At 42.0% G+C, this 24,027-nt stretch overlaps 1 protein-coding gene across 15 annotated transcripts in view; it reads left to right on the top strand.

Annotated features, from left to right (window-relative positions):
* Positions 1-24,027, top strand: part of nfic (nuclear factor I/C) — a 185,846-nt gene that overhangs the window by 74,804 nt on the left and 87,015 nt on the right. For 10 of the 15 annotated variants that reach the window (XR_007941417.1, XM_051947302.1, XM_051947303.1 and 7 more), the window contains exons 4-7: positions 2,860-3,043; positions 3,698-3,772; positions 4,875-4,949; positions 6,682-6,814. Coding sequence is in view for 13 of the 15 variants with exons in the window: in XM_051947302.1 (XP_051803262.1) it covers positions 2,860-3,043; positions 3,698-3,772; positions 4,875-4,949; positions 6,682-6,814 (467 nt within the window). In the remaining 2 variants the exon portion in view is untranslated. The remainder of the gene's footprint in view (positions 1-2,859; positions 3,044-3,697; positions 3,773-4,874; positions 4,950-6,681; positions 6,815-24,027) is intronic. The other 5 variants (XR_007941418.1, XM_051947307.1, XM_051947313.1 and 2 more) reach the window with 1 other exon arrangement.

Genomic DNA, 24,027 nt, shown 5'->3' with positions numbered 1-24,027 from the left:
AGACTAAGGGCAGAGGTGAACATCTGTGAACAGCAGTATGGTTTCATGCCAAGAAAGAGTACAACAGATGCAATATTTGCTTTGAGGATGTTGATAGAGAAGTACAGAGAAGGTCAGAAGGAGCTGCATTGTGTCTTTGCAGATCTGGAGAAAGCCTATGACAGGGTGCCCAGAGAGGAACTGTGGTTTTGTGTGAGGAAGTCTGGAGTGGCAGAGAAGTATGTTAGAGTGGTGCAGGACATGTATGAAGACTGTAAGACAGTGGTGAGGTGTGCTGTAGGTGTGACAGAGGAGTTCAAGGTGGAGGTGGGACGACATCAGGGATCAGCTCTGAGCCGCTTCTTGTTTGCTATGGTGATGGACAGGATAACAGACGACGTTAGACAGGAGTCTCCATGGACTATGATGTTTGCAGATGACATTGTGATCTGTAGTGAGAGCAGGGAACAGGTGGAGGAGAAGCTAGAGGCATGGAGGTTTGCCCTGGAAAGGAGAGGAATGAAGGTTAGCCGCAGCAAGACGGAGTATCTGTGTGTGAATGAGAGGGACCCAAGTGGAAGAGTGAGGTTACAGGGAGAAGAGATCAAGAAGGTGGAGGATTTTAAGTACTTAGGGTCAACAGTCCAGAGCAATGGAGAGTGTGGAAAAGAGGTGAAGAAGCGTGTACAGGCAGGCTGGAACGGCTGGAGAAAAGTGTCAGGTGTGATGTGTGATAGAAGAGTTTCAGCTAAAATGAAAGGAAAGGTTTACAAAACTGTGGTGAGACCAGCCATGTTGTTTGGTCTGGAGACAGTGGGACTGAGGAAAAGACAGGAGGCAGAGCTGGAGGTAGCAGAACTGAAGATGCTGAGGTTCTCTTTGGGAGTGATCAGGATGGATAGGATCAGGAATGAGTACATCAGAGCGACAGCACATGTTAGAGGCTTTGGAGATAAAGTCAGAGAGGCCAGACTGAGATGGTTCGACATGTCCAGGGGAGAGAAAGTGCTATATTGGTAGAAGGATGCTGAGTTTCCCACTGCCAGGCAGGTGGCCTAGAGGAAAACCAAAGAGGAGGTTTATGGATGTGGTTAAAGAGGACATGAAGGTAGTTGGTGTGAGAGAAGAGGATGCAGAAGACAGGGTTAGATGGAGGCAATTGATTCGCTGTGGTGACCCCTGAAGGGAAAAGCCGAAAGGAAAAGATACGCCTTCCGTCTCTTCATCACTGCCGAAAAGAAATCACTGAAGAATGACACCCTTAATCCGTTGTAGATTAAGCTGCTGTCTTGACTGGCTCTGCGCGCTGCTTCCATCACCTCTGTTTGTCTCGAAATGTGTGGAACCGCAGCAGCAGCGATCTCAGGCATTTGTTCGGTTCTGGTTTAGGTGCGAGGGAACAGTGGGCTCTTTCGAGCTTAATACACCCGTCTTTGGTGGTCAGCTTGAGGACATGGGGCAGCCACGTCTCAAAGAAATCTGCCTGTTGCCCCTTCTCTGTGTCTTCCGCCAGGCTGACGACTCAAATATTTAAACGTCTTTTGTAGTTCTCCGCCATGTCTAAGCTCACTGTCAGAGCACTGACCTGCTTCTCCAGCTCAGTGATCCAGGGCTCATGTACGGAGGCAGTATTTTCGGCAGCTAGCAGCCTAGTCTCTGCTTCGTTGAGCCGGTTACCGGCAGACTGGAGCGCTGCAGCATGCTTGTTAATAGTTACAGCCAGAGGGCTAAGTTTTTCATCAATCACCTTTATAATGTTAGCTGTCATGAGGCTGAGAGCCTTAGTGAGAGCTGGGTCTAGTCCGTTGGAGATGTCAGACTTGGCCTGGTCACAATCTTGAGACCCCTCTTCGGGTTCAGAGAGCGTGTCCTTATTGTCTTTATTCACACGGGTTCTTCCCATATTATCGAAGGACTGCGGCCAAAAGCATTCTAAGGACATAACATGCGACAGTCAAAACAAAAATAACTCCCAAGCATGGCTGAAAAAAGGATAATGAATTTACATAGCCAAGTGGCGTGGAGCTCTGGCCAATATGCTGTGATCACCTCGCCACCATCACGTGACCCCCCAAGTGTTTATAATTTAAAATTTATAAAATTAATACAATTTTAAAATGGGATATATATATATATAAAAAAGTGATTTTGATTATTTAAGGCCTGGATTTACTACGGTTTTCCCATTGTATGGCTATAACAAAAGCATAAGTAGTTCGAGGACCTTCAAAAAGTTGAAAATCCACAGATTCAAATTCAAAATTGTACAACTTTTTGTAAACTAAAGCACTTTCAATGTCTTCTAAAGTGGTCTGTTATGGGATGATTACACCATTAGCCATTAGCAGGACCGTTGTAGCTAACGTTAGCTCTGGTGCTAACAGCAACATGCTTTACACTGAAGTGATGCCGTTGGCTTGAAGTGCTGCGGTGATCAGAAAACTCTTTGTTGCACAATTTGCCCACAACCACGCTTTTATCCAAGTGGACATCAGGAAGATTTTTAAAAGAAACTTTACTCCCAACAAGTGCAATGAGTCTCATCTTCCTTCACTGTTTACCAAACCTCCTTGTGCACCGATGTCACTCCTGTATTATCTTCTTCACTGCAGACCATAGACCATATGCTGCAGACAGACCTTAGGTTCATTACCGCCACCTACTTGGCTGGAGTGTTCATCAGTGTTACGAGTGTGCAAATTAGGGAACTAAGAAAGATGCGATTAATTGCGTTAATTTATTTAATGCATTGTTTATGTTGTTAATTAATCGAAATTAATGCATTAAAGTCCCAGCCCTAATTTGTATATACCTTTGACTTCAGTGAGACTTACTGTATATTGTTTTAGTCAACAATGGTTATGTTTGATCTTTTCTGAGGTATGGAGACTGGACCTGGTGATGGTTATCCTTTTTAAAGGGATCCCACTGGAAAGCACAGATGGAGAGCGGCTGGTGAAAGGAGGCCAGTGCTCCAATCCAGTCCTCTGTGTCCAGCCTCGACATATCTCTGTCTCTGTCAAAGAGCTCGACCTCTACCTCGCTTTCTATGTGCAAGAGAGAGGTATGTCCCAAACACACCTGAATGTTTTTTTTTTCCATGTCATCTTTCATTTGTATTTTGAGGTACAGTGTACTTCAGGTTCAATGAGGTAAATCATGATATTAAGAATAAACTATGTTACTCATCTGTAGTAAGAAGTGATGCTGGCGATTCCTTTATACTAATATTTTTTTTGTTATAGACTAATATGAAAACTATGTGGTTGAGACTGTACTTTTTAATACTTTAAATAATTATGGATAGATGGATTGATATGAGACAACGACCCTTGAATATAGAGAAAGACAGGCAAAAGAAAAAAGGATGATAAAACAGTAAATATCAGAATCCAGATTGCTCCACGCTAAAATCAATTGTTTGCCACATAGCTGAAACACATGGTGGAATAAAAAAAATGTAAAGAAACTAAATTAGTCTTTTGTCTTGGCAAGGGATTTTACAAGTGTCTCCAGGTGACTGTCATTGTTCTTGAATTTTATTCAGAGATGCTGCCAGTGAAGCAGGTATACATGGCAGAGATGATCCAACATCAGAACTATTTCAAAGAAGCTATAATGGATGTGAGACAGTTGGTTAATCCTAGGCAATCTTGTAAGTTGCTCCATAAGCTGAAAATAGAATTGTTCTGTTTTCTCCCTTTCTTCCTGTCTCCAGAGACAGAGGACAGCAGCAGTCCCAGTCGTACCGGAATGGGTTCTGATCAGGAGGACAGTCGAACTCCCACCATGGGTATATAAACTTTTCATTTCAGTGAACTGTTCAGTTTTTCTGCCACTTGTTTACATAGGAAGATGCACTTTGTTACTTTAGTTATTCCATAAGATACACATACACATGCATAACGTTAAAATATTTTCTGTGTATAAGATATTTATTTTTTCATGTAATATGAGCAAATACAATAAATGCCTAATACATAAACAGTCTATTAACTCAGTTTGATGCGATACATGATATAACCTATCATCTGTAGTAAAAAAACAACAGCAAGTCTGCAAGGATATTTACAGCATTGGAAGATGGGGATTGTGATGAAGAAAATGTGCAGCAAAGTGACATACCAGACATACATGCCCATACCACGGCCTTGTGACAATAGTGTATTCTTTGATACCAAAGACTACAATAAAATAAAATCATGAAAAAGCTGGGTATTTGATGAGTACCGCAAGCTATAATAATTGGTGCACTGGTTTTGTCTTAGAACAACTGTGTTGGAGACTCTTAGCATGATCAAAATATTATACAATGCAAAATCCGGAAAACACACACTGAAAAAAAAATGAAATAAAGATGAAAGCAGACAAGTGCAACTAGAAGCATGGATTACCAAGGCAATGATATTTTTTTATATCCACAGCATGCCATTTCTCACATTAACTGAACACATTTCTAATTATATAGGTTCAGACTGAATCTGTTTTTGTTAACATCAACTAATTGCCGCTTCTCCACACACACACACACACACACACACACATGTTTGTACTTCTATCTTAGTGAGGACATCCATAGGCGTAATGCATTTCCTAGAGCCTTACTCTAACTTTAACCATCACAACTGATTTCCTAAACTTAATCCTTACCCTAACCGTAACCAAACCTCAATTCATACCTGTTCTCTAAAAACAAGTCTTCACCCTCAAACATGGCTGTTTCAAAGTGAGGACCGGCCAGAATGTCCTCACTTTGTAAAAATGTCCTCACTTTGATAGTTAAATGGTCCTCACCATGTAGCAAGTACAAGAACACACACACACACACACACACACACACACACACACACACTAACACACACAAACAGTGTGCAAATGCTGTTGTGTTTCTGCAGATGGTCCAGAGTTCCAGGAGAGTTTTGTGACATCAGGAGTTTTCAGTGTTACTGAGCTGGTCCAAGTCTCAAGAAGTAAGTCAGCTTTACCATTGAATTTAGGCTTCATGCATGTCATGTTGTAGGACTACCATTCTGTACCCAACCAATTTTGGAAACATGACTTTCTCAGCATAAAATCACTTTCTCACCCTAATGCACCACTTGGTGTGTTAGGCTGCCAGACAGACCTGATAAACTCAGCTGACCTGGACTGGGGACATTGTCAGGCAGTGTAAGGAACACATTGAGAAATTCCTCAACACACACTCTTTTGAAGAGACAGAGCCTGAAGACTTTGGGGTAATTTTCACCGATATCCATGGTACTGGTTGCCAAAGTTGTTAAGAAACTCCTTGGTGGCAAAGCCCCAGGTGTGGATGAGATTCACTCCATGATGCTGAAGGCTCTGGACACTGTTGAACTGTCTTGGCTGACATGTCTATTTAATGTTGCGCAGGCATTGGATACAGTGACTGTGGAATGGAAGACTGGGGTGTTGGTTCCCATTTTCTAAAAGGGGGACTAGAGGGTGTGCTCCAATTATCAAGGCATCACACTTTTCAACCTCCCGAGAAAGTTTATTCTAGGGTGCTGGAAGGAAGGCTCCGACTGATTGTTGAACCTTGGATCCAGGAGGATCTATGCATATTCTGTCCTGATAGAACAGTGGACCAACGTTTTACCCTTGCAGAGTTGCTGAAGGGGTCATTGGAGTTCGACCAGCTAGTCCACATGTGCTTTGTGGATCTGGAAAAGGCATACGACCGTGTCCCCTTAGGGTTTCTGTGGGGTGTACTGCGGGAGTTTGGACTACTGAGCTCGCTAATACGAGCACTTTGGTTCCTGTACAACCAAAGTGAGAGCTGCGGTCACATTCTTGATGCAAAGTCATGTTTCCTGTGGGTGTTGGACTGCATGAGGGCTGTCACTTGTCTCCCACTGTGTTTGTATTGTTCATGGACAGGATCTCAAGGCGCAGCTGGGCTGAGGAGGGTGTCTGGTTTGGGGACCTCAGGATTGCGTGTCTACTTTTTGCAGATGGCGTAATACTGTTGGCTTCATCAGGCCATGACCTTGAGCATGCATTTAAGTGATTTGCAGCTTAGTGTGAAGCGATTGTTATGCGGAAACTACAAGTCTGAGGCCACGGTTCTTTGCCGGAAACCGGTGGATTGCTGTCTTCAATTTGGACGAGAGTTGCTTCCTCAAGCAAAGGAGTTTAAATATCTCTGGATCTTATTCACATGTCATGGGAAAATGGACGATGACATCGTCGTCTGGTATGGGAACGCCTCAGGATCCCCCGGGAAGAACTTGAAAGTATTGTTTGGGGCAGAAACATCTGAGATGACCTGCTTCATCTGCTGCCTCCATGACCCAACCCTGAATAAGAGGAAGAGGATGGATGGATGGATGGATCGATCATCTCATCTCATCTCATCTCATCTCATCTCATGTATTTGCTAGTAGACCATAGCAGAATTTTCGTGTGATCTTGTCAGGTATTATCTGTTGTTTCTCTGCTGCTCTGAACTTGTAAACACAATTTCCCCTGCAGTCATACATGTATGAAATTGTGTTTGCTTTTACAAAATGAAAAAAAAAAGATTTAGTCGCTTCAACCCAGCTAGCTGGGATGTCATATAATACATAAGCATTACGTATTATGTGACATTTTACGTTGAACTGGCTGAATGAAGTATTGATCGCCGGTATTCAGTTCTCAGTATGTAAGTCATAAACAGTGTGTGTTCTCCCTGTGTAGCTCCAGTAGTAACAGGAGTAGGACCTGGTTTCTCAGTGGGGGAGATCCAGGGTCATCTGGCCTATGACCTCAACCAGTCTGTCAACCAGCCTGTCAGCCTCAGACGATCGGTGGCCAGCACCTCATCCAGCGGGTGATTTCACCTCACTCACTCACATATACATCAGCTATATATCTGCCATCATACATTCTTTTAGGCTGGAGAGCTTCTCAATACAGTTGTGTATTTTTGACATGGAGAAAAAACACAAGCAACAACACTGAATACACATCGAGTTATATAAAAATATAGTGTCATCTGTACTTTACCACTATAATCTTTATTCTTACCGAGTAGCCCTATTTGTCTGACAAAAGTGCAAATGTCTGCAACATTGTAGCTGGCATCTGTAACAATGTGCATGAATTGGGAAAATGCAGCAACTAAACTTTGACTAAAATAGGATCAGGCTACCTGTGGAAAAATTAATGAGTTGCCTTGTTAGTTTAGACAAGCCACCAAAGACACAGAATTGTTTACACATACTCTTGTCAGTCATCTACAGTGCTGTGAAAAAATACTGGCGCCCTACAAATATCTTCTATTTTTGCATATTTGTCACCAAGGGCGAAAATCCCATTTCATTTTTGGGGGAGACAATAAACAGTAAAATTTCTGAGAGTAATTCCTGGAGGGGGACATGAAAAAAATTGTTCTCTCCCTCTCTCTCTCCTGCTCCTTTGGAACTTGCCTTGCAGGGTTGAGCCCTCAGCATGTTATTAAAAGTAATAATAGCATTGTTCTGTCTTAGTGTATATTCTACCTACATACAGGTTTTTCTATGTTCAACCAGCAAAATCAACAATGTTATTAGGTGGAAGGTGGAAATGATACACTTTTATGACCACATCTAACAGAATTTCTTTGCACCCTGCTCTAATTTTCACTTAAGTCCATCAAAGTAGCTTTACAAGAAAGTGAAGCTCAAAATAAGTTCCAAAACTATAGAGGAAATACCATCAAGAATAATCTAATAACTACTGGCCTTAATACTAGCCTACAAAAAATAATAAAAATCTTCAAAATCTGGATATCTCTATAGAAACAAATGTAATGTCAGTAAAATATAAATTGGTCTTATATCTGACATTAATATCCTGACAGACGTTTTTGAAAATCCTGTCGTCTATATTTCCTCCCCTCTTTTCCCTCATCTATTTTCCTCTCTGTCCTCCCCTGTCTCTCTGTGTCACCTCTGTCACTGCCACTGTTCTACATACTCGTTTGAGCCTGTTAACGATCATAAGCTAGGCCAGGGATGTCAAACTCATTCCACAAAGGGCCGGCGTGGCTGCAGGTTTTTGTTCCAACTAAGCAGCATCACACCAGACCTGACTCATTTAATCAACCGATCTCAGTCTCCAGACAGGTCATTGGTCAGACTGTGTGCTCTAGGCTACAGCATTTAGTTCCAACATATCTACAGCACACAGTCTGACCACTCACCTGTCTGGAGACTGAGATTGGCTGATTAAATGAGTCAGGTCTGGTGTGATGCTGCTTAGTTGGAACAAAAACCTGTAGCCACGCCGGCCCTTTGTGGAATGAGTTTGACATCCCTGAGCTAGGCTATTTTCTTACCGGTGTCGTGATTTTAAAAAAACCAAAACATTTACACATTAGCATAATTTCTCATCCTTTGAAAGATCATTGCGTGCTGTTGACACATGAAGCTGCCGGTAGCCCAGCACACTGGAAACCCAATAGTGTGTGTGGCCGTATTCGTGCGGCCGTATTCGTGAAGCTATTCCGGCTCCTCAGACTTACCCTTCTCCTGGAAACAACATGTGGACTAAACCACTTGAGGAATGGGGGGGTCATAATCTTTCAACAATTAAAAAATAAAATGTTTTACGTTTATAATTTGCAGCCCTTGCGTTGTGCTTTTATTAAACATTGCTATATTATTATTCAATTGTTTTTGTGTGCTTACAATGATTTTTGGGGGGGACAACTTTATGGAAGAAGGGGACACATCCCCTGTGTCCCTCCCGGGATTTCCGCCTATGTTTGTCACACTTAAATATGTCAGATCATCAAAATTTTAATATAAGACAATGATAACCCAAGAAAACACAAAACAGTTTTTAAATTATTTCATTTATTGAAGAAAAGCGCCAGCAAAAGGAAGTCTATCTATATGAAAAAGTAATTGCCTCCTTAGCGACCAATCTACCAAATGACCAAATTCATTTGGCTGTTGGGTTCAATTCAATTCAACGAATTCAACTGAAATACTATGGCAAGACCTTAAAAGGGCAGTTCATACTCAACAGCCATGTATTGTGGTCGAATTAAAATTATTCTGCAGAGAAGAGCGGGCCAAAATCCAAGAGACTGATCACAGGCTATTGCAAATGTTTAACTGCAATTCCTGCTGCCACGAGTCTTGCAAAACTTCTGCAGATTTTTAATAAATGTTTAATAAATCATCATTTTAAAACTGCATTTTGTGCTTTGTGGATTATCTCTAATATTAAATGAATGTAAATTTAAAATTAGTTTGGTGATGTGGAACATTTAAATGTAATGTAATGTAAGAAACGTGCAACAATAGAACACATCAGGACGGGGGCAATTATTTTTTCACAGCACTGTACAGCTTTTGCTTTTTAGTCTATTTCTCGCTTCACAACAGTACTATGTTGATAAGCAGATTCCATCCAGTCAGTTGGAATCTGCACATCTCATGATTAAGTTCAGGCTCACTGCAGAGCCTATTGTATATCATAGGCATGTCAATGCTTTACTGCCATGAATATCAGGTCAACAACACTGACAACGGATAAGACTACTTTTTATTACTCAGTGTCGATTTACTTTTTCTTGTGTCTCAGCATCGAGTCTCCTTCTTTTCAAAGAAGCTTTCAAGAGATGTATACTTTTTATTAGTTCTGGCAGGGGTTAGATTGCTTCATTTACCGGCCAAGCATGAAAACTGACAGTCAAGTATGGAAAACGAGCACAGATGGAGGTGACAGGAAGACATTTTTCACAACAAAATACCCTGCATACTCTGCCGGAAATAAACAAAAAAAGGCACAAAAAAAAAGTATTCTCTTTGTGCAACCTGGTACCAAATGATTTACGCTCTGTACTGGTCCACGGCCTAATGGTGGGGGACCGCTGATCTACAGGTTCGAACCAATCCTTAGTTAGTGGAACAGAATGAATGTGAGATTGTAGAGAAAATGTAGGTTGGTTTATCTGGGGACTCTGATTAGCCCCTACGAGTGAATAGTTGTAGTGTGACAGCCTTGTTTGGTAATCTGATTTGACTAATCATAAATCTGCATCAAGGCTATTATCGATATAATGAGCATGGCATACAATGCCATGCCATGATATTAAGAATCTCGGTGTCATGGCATCCCGTGGTGTCAGTATTGCCTTCCAGTGGGCTGAGGGAAAGATAACCCCATACGGTAATTCAAGAGATGTTCAGCTTTTATCACTGTGCAAAAAAATTCATGAGCACCAAAACTCCCAAGCACACAATGAAGCAATTAAGATTCTTCAAACAGCAAAGAAAGACATTCTTCTGAACATAAACGCCACGAGTGAGGAGTCTGCATTTGAGTCCACTGCCAGGGTATTCAGGACAGCATATTATGTGGCCAAAAACAAAAAGCCCTTCACCGACTTTGAGAGTCTGATTGAACTGCAGCAAGCTAATTCAACTGATTTAGGTCGTGTTTTGCACAGCAAAACTGTGTTGACATAATTGATCATGTATCTTCACAGATGAAGAACGAACTCCTGAGGAAGATTATCGAAAATAGGTGTAAAATCACAGTACTAGCCGATGAGTCAACCAGTGTGGGGCACAAGTCAACATTAATAGTGTTTTTAAAAGCCAGTGTTGATGGAGAGACGGAGCCCATTGCTTTTCCACTGGACCTTATCGAGCTAGTAACCTGTCTGCAGCTCATATCCACGAACAGCTTATGAACTGCTTCTTCAAGAGTGGCTTCCACTGAATTGCTGCAGGAACTTTTCATAGGATTTTGCAGCAATGGGGCCAGTGTGATGCTGGGAGTGAAGTCAGGTGTTGGAAAGCTGCTCCAGGATGACTTTCCTGGCATTGTTCTGTGGCACTGCCTTAATCACAGATTGGAGCTGGCTGTGGACCAGGCACTGGAGGCAGCTGGGGGAACAGAAGACTTCCAGGCATTCCTTGATAGCCTATATTCACTGTATAGCCAGTCACCAAAAAACATGCAAGAGTTAAGTGAATGTGCTCACAACTTACACATCCAGCTCAGAAGAATTGGAAGAGTGTTAGCTGGATTGCTTCTTCCTACAGGGCAGTCACTGCAGTGTGGCACTCTTATCCAGCACTGGCACAACATTTTTGTGAGGCATCAGAGGATGAGACAAGGGACAGCAGAGAGAGGGCTAAATTCAAAGGTCTGCTGTCAAAGATGTGCTGTGTAAACGTCTTGAAAAGTCTTGCACTGATGGCAGATGTCCTGACTGAACTGAAGAACTTGTCAGAGTTTCTTCAGAACAGGAAGACCACACTTCCAAAAGCTCATGAGTTCATGACCATCTATGTCAAACGCATTGAAAGTTTCAGTTCATACCCAGGGCAACATGCAGTTGAAGCTAGCCAGGCAGAGAAAGAGATGAAATTTAAAGGTGAAAAGTTAAAGATTGGCAAGTCTCCCATCATTGACTCTGCAGTTTTGTGAAGCAGTGGCAGAGAGTATGAACAACAGACTCTTCACAACCACAGCTAACAGAGCACAGGCCAGTGTCACAGCCAACAGAAGAGAGGCTTACGATATGCTTCTCAATCAAATGACCGTTCTTAACCCTGACAAGTGGGACCATGACAATTCTCGATATGGAGAAACGGAGGTGAGGGCTTTGTGCCATGTCCTACATCTGAATGAAGAAGAGGCACACCTTGGATTCATTGAGTACAAGGCCAGTGGAGGAAGAAGCATTCTTAACAAGCTGAGGAAGTTGCTTGTGGCATACGTTGTCAGCAAATAATGCAGATTGTGAGCGGGGGTTCAGTACCATGAACAATATCATCACTGAGTACAGGAGCAAACTGACAGTAAAGAATGCTGCAAACCTCCTCTTTGTCAGCTCAGTTAGACCACCATGCATGCAGTGGGACCCAATGCCTTATGTGAAGACCTTGATGGGCAAAGGAAGAAAAGCAGCTCACACAACAAGCGGTATGGCTCACCACCACTCAGAGGAGGATAACTACTTTAGGCCTCTGTGGAAAATCTTTTAGGTAGAGTGTTTTGATGTTTAGTTCCATTTTGAGTGTTTGCTCATGAACTTATGTCTGTTCTTAGTGTCTTGTATTCTGAATGTTTATTAGTGTTTCAATTAAAGCAAAAAGTTTACCATATTTTCAAGTATTTTTAATTCCTACATATTCCACTGGCCTACAGTAAATTTTAATACGTTTTTATTCGTTTGTGTTTTGACTTTTCTATTTTAAAATGGATGAAGTTAAAGCGAAATGAGGGTTTTGATAATAGTACCGGCAAGAATTTCAAACTACTTTCACCCCTGGTTGGCTGCCTGCTGAATATCTTGTTCATTTCTTTATTATGCTGAACAACAGAGAGTTACTGTTTCTTTGTTGTGAAAGCAGATTTAAAATGTTCAAAAATTTTGATAGATTTGTGGACTGTAAGTTTCTGGAACATAACTATTTTTGGTACTTTTGAAAGAAAAGAAGAACATGCTTAAGATGTGGTTTCATAAAGTAGTGGTCATACCATAGCAGAAAGTTAGCGAGGACAGTGCCAGTTGGAAATGATTACCAATATAATTTCTGGCTTCATGCAAAATGAAGCCAGAGTTATCACAGTTTTATCATTTTATAATTTCAACTTTTGCAAGTGCATCCTCCATTGTTTGTGTTTCTTTTGGAGGTAACTGAAAACTTACATGGACAACTGAGGATAGAACAACCCAACACCGCAGTGAGACTCCTGTTTGCAGACTTCTCCTCTGCATTCAGCGTTCTAGCATTCAACGTTCTACAGCTAAACATCCCGGTGGAGCTCCCCATCCACTTCCACCTGTTGACGCTAATGTGGGGGATCAGAGACTTTCTGACTAACATGTCACAGAAAGGGCTGTCTAATAACACCCTCTCCGTCCTCTCTTTTACATCTACCAGCTCCCCTCAGGGCTCCGTCCTCTCAACTCTGCTCTTCATCCTCAATACTGATAACCGCAAGTCCACCCACCCACACTGTCATCTGGCTCAGTAGACAGATGACACAGTTTTCCCGTCCTTGCTTTCAGTCCCATCACACCACTACAGCTCAGCACTCCATGAGTTTGTGGAGTGATGTGATAAATCTGCCCTGGAGCTAAACATGAAAAAAAACAAAACAAAGAGATGGTGATGACCTTCTGCAGCAAGCAGAGGGAGCTGGTTACAACAGCTGTCAGGACAATCCATGGGATGAAGGAAAGAGGATGAATACAAATACCTGGGCACAATTTTTAATAACACATTCAAATTAAAGCTGCAAGCAGCGTTGCATGGGTCCTCGCATCCTTGCTGGCCGGTGACCCCAAGCATGTCCACCAGGCAGTGCTGTGACTGAGAGTGTATTTAGGCCCATGAATACCACGAGGGCTGGATTCTGAGCACATAGGTCAAATTTCAGGCAGATTGGAGCATGTACAGGCTATTTATGCAGCACTTTCTGTCCATCCAGCAGGTGGCGCTATCTCTGTGACTGTATATTGGTCTATGAAACTCATCAGGCAAGACTGATCAAACAAAGTTTGAGGCAGATTGCAGCATGTACAGGGGATTTACATAAGCCGTCCTGCTTCATGGTGTAACATTAAAGTTCAGTTGGCTGCCATGGCCACGCCCTTTGAGTTTTGTGAACAATTTTCACAAATATGCAACCTGAAGGCGTGTTTTATATATTGGCTAAATTTCAGGTGTTTTGGAGTTATTGCCTGTGAGAAATGAATTGTTGAAAATGACAAAAAACACCAAAAAGCTGACATTAAATTAAAAATGGCCGACTTCCTGTGCACTGACGTGCTACATGTGCGTGCCAAATTTCATAGTCATAGGTGAACGTCTCTGTGGAGGCTATTTTTTAAATGCTGTAGGGGGCGCTATGGCACATGCTGTGAATGTATTTTGGCCTATAAATGTGATCAGGACAAGACTGTGTTTAATCATGTGAGGTCTGATGTAGATTGGAGCATGCAGAGGATAGTTAGGTAGCACTTGATGTTTCCATGTCCACACCGTTTGACTCTGGAAGAATCTTTTAATAGCTTTTGATCATGACATCGTGTTGTATATTCTGGCAAAATTTGAGGTCTCTGGGAGTTAACGCCTAGGAGGAGTTCGCTCTCAAAAATTAAAAAAATAGAGAAAATTTTTCCACCAAATTTAATTCAAAATGGCTGACTTCCTGTTGGATTTAGAGAATGACTCCAAGAGACTTTTTTTTTGCACGGGGCTGTTTGTTAAACATACTGCAGGAGGCGCTATAGCACATGCCCTGTAGAGATGCATACAGTGTTATTCCTTGAGACGACTGTGATGTGTGTGTAAATTTTGGTGAACTGTTGAACATTCTAAGCCTGTCAAAAAGTACTTTGTTTGTCACAACAACAACACGTTGCCACGGCAACAGCATTTTATCAAATGCTAAAATCTTCACACTTTGGCATTGTCAGGGGGTGAAGACTGAGCTGACCACTTTCCAGAAGGATATGACAAAGTTTGGAGCAATCATGCACGCAAATGTAATTTCTAAACTGCTTGTTACCAATAGGTGGCGCTATGACTTTTTCTAAATTTTTCAGTGTGGATGTCCTCAAACTGGTTCTGGTGTCCAGCACATGAAGTTTGGGGCAGATAGGATCCTTTGCAGCTGAAATATGAACACTTCAATTTTCATGGCAAATCATCATACTTTCCCGTCCCGCCACAGACATGCCTTTTTATGACACGTCACCATTTTTTATGGGATTCATCATCAATGTGTTCAGGCTTATGTCACCACATCTGAAATGAATCTGAGCAACAGGCTAAGAATAGTACATGAAAGTCTAACAAATGTCAAATTCTTGATATCACAAGGTGGCGCTGTGACTGTGAATCAATCTTGCTATATGGATGTCATCGAGGCAGGTCTGTGATCACACATGTAAAGTTTCATTCAGATTGGAGCATGTTCAGGAGAGTTACACAGCATTTCCTGTTTCATGGCGAAGGATCAAATTTCGACAGGCCGCCACGACCACACCCTTTAACTATGGAGGAAGATTTTAATAACTTTTTCTCCGGAAGGCCTGCTGTATGTACTGGCAAAATTTCAGATCGCAAAGACTTTCCCCCTAGGAGGAGTTCATCATAGATTTTGTACAGTTAACGCATGATGGCGCACTTCCTGTTGGGTGTAGAGCATGGCTGTGATTGACTTTTTTGTGTTTCCTGATGTGCTGCATATGCCTCCCAAATTTTGTAGGTCTAGACCAAATTCCCTCTGAGTTGGCCTCATACCACTTTTTAAAATTCTGTAGGGGGCGCTATGGAGCCATTTTGCACACACCTCCACATGCCCTAAAAAATACGAAATTCTTCGCCAGTGTGTACAAATTTTCATGACTTTTCGAGCATGTTCAGGCCTTGAAAAATGTAGTTGTTTTGGCAGAATAATAATAATAAGGAAAAAGAAAAAACCGTAAGGTTCCAATAGGGTCCTAGGCACCGCTGGTGCCTTGGACAGTCGGTGCCCTTGCACCGCCTGTCCTCGGCACCCTCGGTGCTCGGACCCTAATAATTAAAGCTGCAAGCAGCATTGGGCGGGACCTCGCCTGTCCCCCGCACGGTTGGCAATCAAGTGCCGTCCGTGACTGAAGATGAAAGCGACAGGAGTTCCTCTGTGGGAGTATTGTACGGTTTAGGAGGAGATAATGTTTAAAGGGTTTAAATATTTTGGTGTATAGCGCCCCCTAGGTTGAAGATAGCTCAAATCCATCGACAGGTTTTCGTAGAGCTTGAGCAGATGAATGCGTGAGTGGTGGTTGCATGTCTGTACAACATTCCTGTGTGAAGAGCTAAGGTCATTTGTGATTTTTATGTCCCGAGGTGGCGCTATGAAGTTTTTCCAGATTTTTTTTCAGAATATTGAAATTTTCAGAAGACTGCATCTGCGTGCCAAATTTGAGCAAAATCCATGAAGGTTTAGTGGTTGAAATTGAAGCGAAACATGGTTTCAGGTGAAGACAAATTTTGTTAGCTTATAAAAGAAAAACTAGACAAGTTAGCATTTTCCTTTTGATAACTTTTGTTTGGCTGGATATTCACTATAATCTGTCCAAATATGAAGCCAGAATATTGTACGGTTTTGGAGGAGATAATCTTTAAAGGGTTTCATATTTTGAGTGATAGCGCCCCCCAGATTGAGGATAACTCAAATCAGTTGGACAGGTTGTCACAGAGGGCGAGGAGACGAACGCGTGAATGGTGGTTGCATATCTCTACGACTGTCCTGTGCGAAGAGCTCAGGCCAGATGTGATTTACGCAGTTTTTTTGTGTCCCTAGGTGGCGCTATAGAGTTTTTCCAGAATTTGTTTTCAGAATATTGAAATTTTCAGCAGACCGGACCTGTGTACCAAATTTCAGCAAAATACATGCACTTTTAGGGGGTCAAATTAAGCGAAACATGGTTTCTGGTGAAGACAAACTTTGACAGCTTATAAAACAAAAACTCGACAAGATAGCCTTTTTCTTTTTCTAACTTTTGTTTGGCTGGATATTCACTATAATCTGTCCAAATATGACGACGGAATATTGTACGGTTTCGGAGGAGATAATCTTTAAAGGGTTTGCATATTTCAGGTTATTGCGCCCCCTAGATTGAAGATAGCTGAAATTAGTTGGACAGGTTTTCGTAGAGCTCGAGCAGATGGACGCGTGAGTGGCGGTTGCATGTCTCTACGACATTCCTGTGCGAAGAGCTGAGGTTATTTGTGATTCATGCAGGTTTTTTGTGTCCCTAGGTGGCGCTATAGAGTTTCTCCAGAATTGGTTTCCAAAATATTGAAATTTTCAGCAGACTGAACCTGCGTACCAAGTTTCAGCAAAATACATGCTCGTTTAGGGGGCAAAATTGAAGCGAAACATGGTTTTAGGTGAAGACAAACTTTGACAGCTCATAAAAAAAAACTAGACAAGTTAGCCTTTTTCTTTTGATAGCTTTTTTTTGGCTGGATATTCACTATATTCTGTCCAAATATGAAGCCCGAATATTGTACGGTTTCGGAGGAGATAAAGTTTTAAGGGTTTTCATATTTTGGGTTATAGCGCCCCCTAGATTGAAGACAGCTTAAATCGGTTGTACAGACTTTCGTAGAGCTCGAGTGGACAAACGCGTGAGTGGTGGTTGCATGATTCTACGACATTCCTGTGCGACGAGCTGCTGCCTTTTGTGTTGGCCTTGTAGTTTGTTGCCGTTTCTCATGTGCCTAGGTGGTGCTATAGAGTTTTTGCAGGTTTTGTTTTCAGAATATCGAATTTTTCGTGTGACCCGATGTGCGTGCCAAATTTCATAAAAAGTTATGCATGTTTAGGGGGTCAAATTAAGCGAAACGTGGTGGACTTGTAAAATAATAATGATAATAATTAAAGCTGCAAGCAGCATTGGGCGGGACCTCGCCCTGCCCCCCCGTGCCGTCGGCAAGCAAGTGCCATCCGTGACCGAAGATGAAAGCCAGAGGAGTTCCTCTATCGGAATATTGTACGGTTTCGGATGAGATAATGTTCAAAGGTTTTGCATATTTTGGTGTATAGCGCCCCCTAGGTAGAAGATAGCTCAAATCCATTGACAGGTTTACGTAGAGCTCGAGCAGACGAACGCGTGACTGGTGGTTCCGTGTCTCTACGACATTCCTGTGCGAAGAGCTGAGGTCATTTGTGTTTTATGCATTTTTTGTGTCCCGAGGTGGCACTATAGAGTTTCTCCAGAATTTGTTTTCAGAATATTGAAATTTTCAGCAGACCGGACCTGCGTCCCAAAATTCAGCAAAATACATGCACTTTTACGGGGTCAAATTAAGCGAAACATGGTTTCTGGTGAAGACAAACTTTGACAGCTTATTAAAGAAAAACTAGACAAGTTAGCCTTTTTCTTTTGATAACTTTTGTTTGGCTGGATATTCACTATAATCTATCCAAATATCAAGCCATAATATTGAACGGTGTCGGAGGAGATAATCTTTGAAAGGTTTTCATATTTTGGGTTATAGCACCCCCTAGATTGACGATAGCTGGAATCGTTCGGACAGGTTTTCCTTGAGCTCGAGCGGGCGAACGTGCGTGCAAAATTTCATATAAAGTCATGCACGTTTAGGGGGTCAAATTGAAGCGAAACATGGTTTCAGGTGAAGACAAACTTTGTTAGCTTATAAAACAAAAACTAGAGAAGTTAGCATTTTTCTTTTGATAACTTTTGTTTGGCTGGATATTCACTATAATCTGTCCAAATATGAAGCCAGAATATTGTACGGTTTCGGAGGAGATAATCTTTAAAGGGTTTTCATATTATGGGTTATAGCGCCCCCTAGATTGATGATGGCTCAAATCGGACGGACAGGTTTTCGTAGAGCTCGAGCCGACGAACGCAGTGGTGGTTGCGTGTCTCTACCACATTCCTGTGCAGAGAGCTGAGGTTGTGATTTTTTAAATTTTCGTGTCCCTAGGTGGCGCTATAGAGTTTTTTCAGAATTTGTTTTCAGAATATTGAAATTTTCGCATGACCCGACGTGCGTGCCAAATTTCATAAAAAGTTATGCACGTTTAGGGGGTCAAATTAAGGGAAACGTGCGGGGAAGAATAATAATAATTAAAGCTGCAAGCAGTGTTGGACGGATCCTCGCATCCTTGCTGGTCGGCGAATTCACACATGTCCACCAGGTGGCGCTGCGACTGAGAGTGTATTTTGGCCTATGGATGTCATCAGGACTGGAGTCTGATCACACATGTAAAATTTCAGGGAGATTGGAGCATGTAGAGGCTAGTTATAGAGCATTTCCTGTCCAACCACCAGGTGGCGCTGCGACTGAGAGTGTATATTGGACCACGGTTGTGGTCAAGATTGGACTCTGATCACACATGTGAAGTTTCAGGCAGATCGGAGCATGTACAGGCTATTTATAGAGCATTTGTTTCTATTCACCAGGTGGCGCTATGACTATCTGCATGTGAATGTCGTCAGGGGTGGACTCTGATCATACATGCAAAGTTTCAGGCAGACTGGATCATGTTCAGGGCAGTAACACAGCATTTGCTGTTTCATGGCGAATTGTCAAATTCCTGGGGTCACCATTTCCACACCCTCAGACTTTTGAGGAGCATTTTGATAACTTTTGATCATCCATGCCTGCTGTACATCCTGGCCAAATTTCAACTCTCTCGGAGTTACCCTGTTTGAGTTTATAGCTTTTGAAAATGTCGAAAAATGACCCAAAATCTAAAATCTAATTCAAAATGGCCGACTTCCTGTTGGATTTTGGTCATGAGTGTCAATTACATTTTTGTGCCTCTTGAGTTCCATATGTGTGTCAAATTTCATAACTGTAGGTGACACGTACTGATTGTAATAAATGTTTAAACTTTTCCAGGTGGCGCTATGGAGCCATTTTGACACACACATGTGCAATTCATCTAAAATACGAAATTCTTGAGGAGTCCACATATGTGTGGTGATTCTGGCCATCATTTGAGCATTTCTAACCTGTCAAAAAGTACTTTGTCACGGCAACAGCACTTTATGAATGTCAAAATCTTCACACTGCTGCACTGACAAGGTGGGAATATTGAGCCTTCTGATTTTCAGAATAATATGACAAAGTTTTGCTCAATGGCATGTGCAAATGTAATGACAAATGCTTCCTATTGCCAACAGGTGGCGCTATGAGTATTTCTAAATTCATGAGTGTGGATGTGCTCAGACCCCAACTGGTGTCCATCATATGAAGTTTGGTCCAGATTGGACCATTTGCAGCTGAGATATAAATAATTCCATTTTCATGGCGAAACATCAAAACTCGCCGCGCCGCCACAGACACGCCCTTTGATGACGAGTCACCGTTTCCCTGGGAATCATCATCAACGTGTTTGGGGTTATGTCACCACATTTGAAGTGACGAATATGATCAATCTGCTAAGAATAGTACATCAAAGTGTAAAAAATGTCTACTTCATGACACCACAAGGTGACGTTATGACTGTGAACGTATAGAACCATGTGGATGTCGTGAGGGTGGGATTGTGATCATACATGCAAAGTTTCAGGCAGATTGAAGCATGTTTGGCAGTGTTAGACACCACTTTCTGTTTGGCGGTGAAGGATCAAAAATTTTGAAAGCTGCTGTGACCACATTTTCAGACTTATATGGAGCATTTTGACAACTTTTCATCAGAAAGGTGTGTTGCATATACTGGCCAAATTTGAGGTCTCTCGGACTTACCCCTGATGAGTTATTAATCTCAAAAAATTTACAGCAAATTCAAGATGACCGACTTCCTGTTGGGTTACAGTAGGGCCATGATTGACTTTTTGCGTTTCCTGATGTGCTGCATATACCCATCAAATATTGTAGATGTAGATGAAACATCCTGCCACTTGACCGAATGACCAAATTTTCAATTTTGCAGGTGGTGCTATGGAGCCATTTCGGCACACACATGCGCAACTCCCATAAATTATCAAATTTTTCGCCAGTCCTGATGTGCATGCCAAGTTTCACGCGTTTTGGGTTATGATAAGGCCACCAAAAGTGCATTTCAAAATCTCAAAACGTTTATTTTGTCTTCTTGTTAGTACACTAGTTTTGAGTTCTTTTGCTAAGACAAATAAAGATTGGATAGATGTTGATTACCTTGCTTGATGGTTTCGGCGAGCACTCTCGCCTTCCTCAGAAGCATCTGAACAAAAGAACTCAAAACTAGTGCATTTCAAAATGTCGTAAAAGAATAATAATAATAATAATTAAAGCTGCAAGCAATTTTGGTGAGCTGTTGAACATTCTAAGCCTGTCAAAAAGTACTTTGTTTGTCACAAAAACAACGCGTTGCCACGGCAACAGCATTTCATCAAATATCAAAATCTTCACACTGTGGTATTGTCTGGGGGTGAAGAATCAGCTGACCAATTTTCAGAATGATATGACAAACTCTGGAGCAGTCATGCACGCAAATGTAATTTCTAAACTGCTTGTTATTAATAGATGGCGCTATGACTTTTCCAAATTTTTTGAGTGTGGATGTCCTCAGAGTGGGTCTGGTGTCCAGCACATGAAGTTTGGGTAAGATAGGATGAGGATTTGCTGAGATATGAACATTTTAGTCGTCATGGCGAAACATCAAAATTCGCCGCGCCGTCACAGACACACCTTTTGATGACACATCACCATTTTCACTGTGAATCATCATCAACATGTTAAGGTTTATGTCACCACATTTGAGGTGAATCTGTGCAAGAGGCAAAGAATAATACATCAAAGTGTAAAAAATGACATTTTCTGTTGCCAGCAGGTGACTGTGAACGTATTTCATCATATGGATCTGATCAGGGCAGGACTCTGATCATACATATAAAGTTTCAAGCAGATTGGAGTATGTTCAGGGCATTTACACCGCACTTGAAATTTCATGGCGAAGGATCAAAATTTCAGAGGCCGCCACGGACAAGCCCTTTGACTTTGGAAAAAGATTTTAATAACTTTGGATCATTAAGGCCTCCTGTATGTACCGGTCGAATTTGAGGCGAATTGGAGTTACCCCCTGGGAGGAGTTCGCTCGAGAAAAAAATGAAAAATGGGCAAAATCTGACATTCAACGCAAAATAGCTCACTTCCTGTTGGGTTTGGAATATGGCTGTCACTGACTTTATTGTTCAGCCTGATGTGCTGCATATGTGTACCAAATTTGGTGGCTGTAGCTGAAACATGTTGCCCGTGGGAAAGTGTAGGGGGCGCTATGGAGCGGTTTTGCCACACACCTCCACATGCCCTAAAAAATATGAAATTTTTCGCCAGCTCTGATGTGTGTGCAAATTTTCATGACTTTTCGAGCATGTTCAGGCCCTGAAAAATGCAGTTCTTTTGGCAGGATAATAATAATAATTAAAGCTGCAAGCAGCGTTGAACGGGTCCTCGCATCCTTGCTGGTCGGCCACCCCAAGCCTTTCCACCAGGCAATGCTACGACTGAGAGTGTATGTAGGCCCATGAATGTCACAAAGGCTGGATTCTTAGCACACAGGTCAAATTTCAGGCAGATTGGAGCATGTACAGGCTATTTATGCAGCACTTTGTGTCCATCCACCAGGTGGCGCTATCTCTGTGACTGTATATTGGTCTATGAAACTCATAAGGACCGGTCTCTGATCAAACATGTAAAGTTTCAGGCAAATTGCAGCATTTACAGGGGATTTACATCTTATGTCCTGCTTCATGGCGTAACATTGTAGTTCAGTTGGCCGCCATGGCCACGCCCTTTGAGTTTTGTGAACAGTTTTCACAAATACTCAACCTGAAGGCGTATAGTATATATTGTCCCAAGTTCAGGTGTTTTGGAGCTATTGCCTGTGAAAAATGAATTGTTGAAAATGATCAAAAACAGCAAAAATCTGACATTTAATTCAAAATAGCGGACTTTCTATTGGGTTTAGAGAATGACTCCAAGAGACTTTTTTGTTTGCAATGAGGTGCTACATATGCATGCCAAATTTCATAGTCCCAGATGAAAGTCTCTGTGGAGGCTATTCTTAAAAATGCTGTAGGGGGCGCTATGGAACATGCTGTGAATGTATTTTGGCCAATAAATGTGATCAGGACAGGACTGTGTTTAATCATGTGAGGTCTGAGGTAGATTGGAGCATGCAGAGGATAGTTCGGTAGCACTTGATATTTCATGGCGAAACATCATAATTCTGGAGGTCGCCATGTCCACACCCTTTGACTCTGCAAGAATCTTTTAATAACTTTTGATCATAGCATCGTGTTGTATATCCTGGCAAAATTTCAGCTCTCTAGACCTTAACCCCGAGGAGGAGTTCGCTCTCAAAAATGAAAAAAATAGAGAAAATTTATCCACTTAATTCAAAATGGCGGACTTCCTGTTGAGTTTAGGGGATGGCTCCAAGAGGCTTTTTTGTGTGTCCTGGTGTGCTCTATAGGCCTCCCAAATTTTGTGGATGTCGGTGAAACGTGCTGCTGGGGCTGTTTATTAAACATACTGTAGGGGGCGCTATAGCACATGCCCTGTAGAGATGCATACAGTGTTATTCCTTGAGACGACTGTGATGTGTGTGTAAATTTTGGTGAGCTGTTGAACATTCTAAGCCTGTCAAAAAGTACTTTGTTTGTCACAAAAACAACGCGTTGCCACGGCAACAGCATTTCATCAAATATCAAAATCTTCACACTGTGGTATTGTCTGGGGGTGAAGAATTAGCTGACCAATTTTCAGAATGATATGACAAAGTTTGGAGCAATGGTGTGTGCAAATGTAATTTCTAAACTGCTTGTTACCAAGAGGTGGCGCTATGACTTTTTCTAAATTTTTCAGTGTGGATGTCCTCAAACTGGTTCTGGTGTCCAGCACATGAAGTTTGGGGCAGATAGGATCCTTTGCAGCTGAGATATGAACACTTCAATTTTCATGGCGAAACATCAAACTTTGCCGTCCCGCCACAGACACGCCTTTTCATCACACGTCACCATTTTTTCCGTGCTTCATCATCAATGTGTTCAGGCTTATGTCACAACATCTGAGGTGAATCTGAGCAACAGGCTAAGAATAGTACATGAAAGTCTAAAAAATGTCAAATTCTTGATACCACAAGGTGGCGCTGTGACTGTGAATGAATCTTGCTGTATGGATGTCATCGAGGCAGGTCTGTGATCATACATGTAAAGTTTCATTCAGATCGGAGCATGTTCAGGAGAGTTAGACAGCATTTCCTGTTTCATGGCGAAGGATCAAATTTCGACAGGCCGCCACGACCACACCCTTTAACTATGGAGGAAGATTTTGATAACTTTTTCTCAGGAAGGTCTGCTGTATGTACTGGCAAAATTTCAGATCGCTCAGACTTTTCCCCTAGGAGGAGTTCATCATAGATTTTGTACAGTTAACGCATGATGGCGCACTTCCTGTTGGGTGTAGAGCATGGCTGTGATTGACTTTTTTGTGTTTCCTGATGTGCTGCATATGCCTCCCAAATTTTGTTGCTCTCGACCAAACTCCCTCTGAGTTGGCCTAATACCACTTT

This window comes from Acanthochromis polyacanthus, chromosome 4 (assembly GCF_021347895.1).
Source record: "Acanthochromis polyacanthus isolate Apoly-LR-REF ecotype Palm Island chromosome 4, KAUST_Apoly_ChrSc, whole genome shotgun sequence".
NCBI lineage: Eukaryota > Metazoa > Chordata > Actinopteri > Pomacentridae > Acanthochromis > Acanthochromis polyacanthus.
Note: the sequence above shows the minus strand (reverse complement) of the source record. Positions and strands in the feature narration are given on the sequence as shown.